Raw genomic sequence first — 6,086 nt, 5'->3', positions numbered from 1 at the left:
CAATGTAGTCGCAAATCCGTCGCAAAAATGGATTTGCGACTACTTTGGTTCGTTGCCAAAGACCTCGTCGCAAATCCATTTTTGCGACTAATTTTTGGACAGTCGCAAATTTAGCGACGGATTTGCAACGCCTTTGCAACTACCATTTAGCGACTAACTTTCAAATTTTAGCAACTAAATTATTGTCCGTCGTAAAATATTTGCGACGGATTAGCAACTACTTAGACCAATGTTTTAAGACTACTTTTGCGACGGATTAGCGACTACAAGACCAAACTTTTGCGACTACGAGACTAAACTTTTGCGACTACGGAGACTAGTTTAATTGCGATGGATTTGCGACTACTGAGACTAATGTTTTTGCGACGGATTAGCAACTACTTACGAAACAATTTTTTGCGACTACAAAACTAATTATTTGTGACAAATTAGCGACTACTGAGACTAATGATTTTGCAACTAACGAATCAGTCTCTAAACCAAATTTGCAGTCGCTAAATATATATTTGCGACTGACGATCAATATTTGAGACCATAATTTAGCGACAACCAATATCAATCACAAAAAAAAGGTACCTACGCATAAATTCAAATAACCAAAATGTTAATTTTATTCAACTATCCAAAATATAATCAATTTTGTATCAATGTATTAAAAAACAATATTTAACTCTTGTAATACATTTGTGAAGCACTCCCTAAACCGTAGACTTTTCCTTTCTTTTGCCCACCTACAACCTCCAAGTAGACTTTGTCGGGGTTTATCTCAATTCCTTTGTTCTTATATTCCTCAATTTTTTTCATATATTCTCCCTGCATTAAGATATGTATTAGTAACTATGATCTCAAATGTTAAAACTTAAATAAACTAAATACATTTAAATAAAAATAACTATAATAAAAATACAAGCAATGACTTGGGACATCGTCCAGACCTAAAACTAGTTTGGACTTCTAAAACACAATTTAATTTAATTTGAGGATGGGTGGTGATGGTTTGGAAATTCCTGAATGTGAGGATTAGGGGTAAAAGTGTCATTTTACCTCTTAATAGATGTTCCAAATTACAAAGGTACAACTATCGGGGAACAGAGGATCAGGGTTTTTATTATCGTTGTTTTTATTTTTTTAAATAAAAGATGCAACACTTATAGCAAAATAATTTATGTAAGCAGTTATTAGTAAAAATTTCGACAGAGTCTCCTTTGTAAATTGAAGAATTCCCTCCTATAGGGTATGGCTTCAAAATAAACCTGTTTCAATTCACATTATGCCATACCACATTAATCATATGATTAATGCCAGCAAATCATTCTCATCCTCCAACTCAATCACACAAACAAATAAAAAATCCATAATATCTCCAAACATTAACTACCATATATTTTTTTGTAATCTTAGAAAAATATAGAAGTATACTCATACCATGACTTTTTGAGACTTGTCACCCATCAATTCAACTTCATCATTGCCCACACAAACAGAATGAGTGCTCTCATAGACTTCAGCAGTAGTTGGTAAAATTCCATCCTTTTTCTTTGCCTTGTATTAGAAGAAGTTGTTAGCACTTAAAGAAAAACAACAAAAAAAATAGGGGGACATAGACTACAGAGCAATTGTAATAAAGACCAGTTTAGTCATCTATATTAGTGGCTAAAAAGTTTCTACTTGCTTCTATCTTATATTAAAAATCATAAGTTTGTTACTAAAATCATACACTTACCATTTTTTTAACCACTTGAGGAGTAGATACGCTACCTTGGCGATGGCCAGGGTCAAAATTCTCTAATGTTTGGCCAGATAACCGATTATCTCTTGCTTGGTTAGAACTACGTTTTACAAAATCAGGATGCTTACGCTTATTTATGAATTCAGCTCGAACAGTGTCAGTCATGAAACTAACTTGCTTATGGAGAGCCATTTTGTAAACTTGGTTCAATGTGCCCCTAAGTCGGTCCCCAGCTTTTTTTGTCAAATTCTCTCCTAGCCTTAGCATCGAACTCAGGTCTCCAAGTATATGTACGTTGCATTAGAATTAACATGTAAAGTTTATAATTTTACTCAAAATAGCATATTATGCATAAATCATTTTATTTCTAATTTACAACCTGATATGGCTGCAGGAGTGCAGGATATTACACAACAGCACATTATAGTAAGCCAAAGCTCAATTAACTACCAAAATTTAACGATCTATCTCATTAAGATACACTAAAATATTGGCATGACGAAAACCATGGGCAACTCGTGAATCAATAATCTAGTGGTCATTTGTTTTGGTCATTTGTTTGCACTATGCTAAAAGAGGAAGAGGACAAGAGTAGTCTCTGGTGGGATTAGAAGTGCTGCTGCTGTGGGTCGTGGCTGTTGGAGGTGTCGTGCTGCTGGCACTATGCGCATCAACACTGATGCAGCGGTGTTGGAAGGGTGGGGTGTGAGCTTGGGGGCTGTGATTAGGGACTCTGATGGCAACATTATGGCTGTGATGGTTCGTAGTGTGAGTGCTCAGGTCCGCGTGGCTATGACAGAGGCTTTGGAAGCACGAATGGGGGTGGTTTTGGCTACTGAGTTAGGCTGTCAGAGGGTGGATTTAGAGTGTGAGTGCTCATTATTGGAACTGTTGGAAGTTACTGGAGTCATACAGAAAAGACTACTAATTCTGGGTCAAGCAAATAAAGTACCAAAAGCAGATTCAGAGAGGTTAGTCTCTGACAATATAACTGTCTTTGATAAATTCTGTTACATGTTACAATAATCGTTGGATTTTTTTTGTGCTTAATGTCTTTGATTATGGTATTGCTGTGAATTGGTGATTTGATTGCAGAGTGCCGAAGTGATTTGGGATTCCTGTATTCATTGCTCTTAAATCATATTAGCCTTAATACTGTGTTTTGTATGCCGTTCCTTTTGCTCTATCTGTCAAGGACCGATAATTATCAATGTAATTATGCTCAAATTAACTAAGAATTTAGAGGAAAGCTTGATTGATTACTAATTTATGTTTGGTGCATTGACTTAATGAACTTCGTAGTTCTATCAGTCCTAGAAGACTTATAAGGTTCTAAAAGAAGGTGATGTGTTCATTGTCCCAAAGAGTATGCTCCATTTCTGCTTCAATGTTGGATTTGAGTTTGCCACCATTTTTTCTGTCCTTACAGCCAGAACCCGGATCTAATTGACATATCAGGGGCCGTGTATGGTTCTAGCTCTGAGGCTGCCACAAAAATGAAGGAAAGAATGGTATCTTTTTCTTCTCAGAAGGCTAACTATGACACCTCCCGAACAACGTTTTCACAACATACGGAATTATAAGATGGGCTTAATTGCATTGTATATTAATCATCTTGCGTTTCTTTTCTTGGGGTGTGCTTGTGTGAAAGTGTGCATCTCCCAATGTATAGTATAATTATGGCTTTAAATTGTAAGGTTGAATCTGTATGCCTAATTACATTTTTTACAGATACAAGAGGACACAAATTTTTTACTCTCTGTTTCTTCCATACTAACATGACATTCTCCAAACCCATTTTGCAGCATGGTTATGGAAGGTAATGAAAAGTAATGGCTCAACTCTGGTAAGAATATCTACAAAGTAATTTATGTGCACTTGCAGATACCCCCTATTAAACTCGGTGAAACAACTATAAGCTCCTCTTAACCCTCTCCAAATCTCAATCAGGGGCATGATGTGACTAAATTAATTTACCTGATTTGATCAAAGGGCTAAATTTTATTTTAGAGTTGTTCTACTTGTACAGGTAAGCGTGCAACAAAAAAACACATATAGCACCATAGATACCAATGAAAGAGAGCTCCATTGACTATGGTACAACATGGTATGAACCTTAAATTGATACAACACTTGCAACATCAGACTCAACCAAAGAATTTCTACAACTATATCTAATCCTTCTATGTGTGACTTAAGATTCATTATCATAAACTTTACCCCCAAGTCTTGGAGAGTTGGAGGTGGCATCGTTGTCAGAAAATCTCTCAAAAAGTTGCTAATTAAGTGAAGTGTATGAGAATAGGATATCTAGTGTTAAGGAAAAATATAAGAAAAATTATCTAAAAATATTATATAGGGATTTAAGTCAGTCTGACTAATTCATTTATATAAACTCCTGTTTATAAGTTTCTGTCATATAAACTATCAATTACAACATCTATATAAACATATTGCAGAGAGTATTTACATTGTCAGATATTATTCATTCTGCAGTATACAATTCTGCCACAATTCTGGCACCTAAGACACAAAATTACTGCAATATAATAAATTCAAAACCAGGTAATGCAATGGTTATTATTTATCCTAAATTCAAAACCAGGTAACGAAACCTAAATTCGGCAGCAGTGCAACACCACAAGATCAACCACAACTAACTTAATTTAAATTCTTTAGGAAACCTAATCTTGGTTATTATTTATCCTCTTCATCATTGTCATTTCTATCCTTAATTACAATGTAAAAATGCATATACACATGCACTTAATTATTCTTTCAATTTCTGAAAATTATACAGAGAATTCGAACAGATCCAGACCTTGCAAATCTCAGGGCAAATGAAATTAGTCATTAAGAAATTAAAAATAATTAGGGCTTTTTGAATAATAAATCATGCTTGAATGGTTTTTTAATAATTGACTTCAAAAATAACCCAAAAATTCGCAATTGCCTGTCAAACAAAATCAATTCAATCTTCGCAATAAACCAGATTAAATTCAATTCAATCCATTCACAACTCATTTAATTCGCAATTCAATCAATTCGCAATTTGCAAACGAAACTAGACTAAAATTAAAAAATTGGACAAAATACTCAATTATACTAAATCGCAATTAGCAAATTGCAATATGAGAAATATTGAATGGACACTAGGAAGAGGAAGCATGCGACTAACCGGAGAGGAGATGGATGGCGCAACGGCGACCGATGAAGACGACGTGGGTTTCATCTGAAGTTCTGAATTGCACTGTTCTGGCCTTCGTTTTTTATTTTTTATTTTTTTTTTTTTTTTTGTGAGGATGAAGAGTATCGAGTAGCAATGTTTGTAAATAAGGAGTGATGAATTTTTTTTTAAGGAAGGAGTGATATAATTGTTTATTGTGTTTTTTGGCTGCAACAACTTATTGTACTACTTTTACTAAGGGCTTTTATATTTCCGTACCAAAAAAAAAACTTATTATATATTAAGGGTTTTAATTCCTTTTTAATAAATTTTAAAAACAATTGTAGCAACTACCATGTTAGTTGCAATATTAGTCGCAATTTTTTTACAAAAATTGTTTCAAATTTGTTAGCCTTAGCAACTGCAATATAGTCGCAAAAAGTTGTAAGAATGTCGCAGATTAGCGACTACATAGCAACTATTATAAAATATGTTGCAAAATTTGCGACAACTCATTTTTTGCAGTCGCAAAAATAATTTTTGCAACTAATTATTATGGTAGTCGCAAATATTAGTTGCTAATTAGCGACCGCATAGCAACTACTGCAAAATCAGTTGCAAAATTTGCGACTGCTCGTCTTTTTCAGTCACAAAAATAATTTTTGCAACTGATTATTATGGTAGTCGCAAAAATCAGTTGCTAATTCAACTTTTTCTTGTAGTGTGGCGAGGAAACTCACTTTGCTACAACGAAGGAGGTAGTGGCAGAGTCTCTTCCAAAAGCTCATGAAGCCACGCTAGCATTAGTGTTCGATGCAGCAAGCAACAAAGAGATCTTGCACCCTAGAAGTATGATGGATAGGGTGGAGGAGATTGTCCCATTGGGTAATGAAAATAATCCGAAGGTGGGGGAGAGTGGGAGTAAAGTGAGGGATGCTATGGAAGATGCGGGTCAGGGAGGTAAAAATAACGAAGGGAGCGTGGGGCAGGGGTAGCTTCAAATTTATGGTCAGAGGGGTTGTGTAAATCTTCTTGTAAGTGGAAAAGAGTGATCGGGATGGAGGAGGGGTGTAGGGAATATTTCAAGCATCCCACACTTGAGCCCCAATATGATTATATACTTAAGCACGGTAGCGTCCAAAGGGAAGGAAGCTAGAGCATAAGAATAGCAAACAAGTTGTAGGAACGTTC

The 6,086-nt window shown here is 35.2% G+C and overlaps 1 protein-coding gene across 1 annotated transcript; it reads right to left on the bottom strand.

Annotated features, from left to right (window-relative positions):
• Positions 1-555: 555 nt before the first annotated feature.
• LOC145584054 (uncharacterized) lies at positions 556-5,233 on the bottom strand. Its single transcript, XM_081640993.1, has 3 exons — positions 4,908-5,233; positions 1,426-1,542; positions 556-813 (listed from the first exon to the last, which is right to left on the bottom strand). The coding sequence occupies exons 1-3, from the start codon at positions 4,959-4,961 to the stop codon at positions 667-669; spliced, it is 318 nt and encodes a 105-aa protein (XP_081497119.1). The 5' UTR covers positions 4,962-5,233; the 3' UTR covers positions 556-666.
• Positions 5,234-6,086: the final 853 nt, after the last annotated feature.

The sequence above is a fragment of the Chenopodium album genome, chromosome 2 (assembly GCF_948465745.1).
Source record: "Chenopodium album chromosome 2, dcCheAlbu1.1, whole genome shotgun sequence".
In the NCBI taxonomy this organism is placed as follows: domain Eukaryota; kingdom Viridiplantae; phylum Streptophyta; class Magnoliopsida; order Caryophyllales; family Amaranthaceae; genus Chenopodium; species Chenopodium album.
Note: the sequence above shows the minus strand (reverse complement) of the source record. Positions and strands in the feature narration are given on the sequence as shown.

Excerpts from the sequence above, each read along its gene's own strand:
- LOC145584054 (XM_081640993.1), bottom strand. The coding sequence starts at position 4,961 with ATGAAACCCACGTCGTCTTCATCGGTCGCCGTTGCGCCATCCATCTCC. Across the intron at positions 1,543-4,907 it reads CGCCATCCATCTCCTCTCCG|GCAAAGAAAAAGGATGGAAT; the intron begins GTTAGTCGCATG and ends TTCTAATACAAG. Across the intron at positions 814-1,425 it reads ACAAGTCTCAAAAAGTCATG|GGAGAATATATGAAAAAAAT; the intron begins GTATGAGTATAC and ends ATCTTAATGCAG.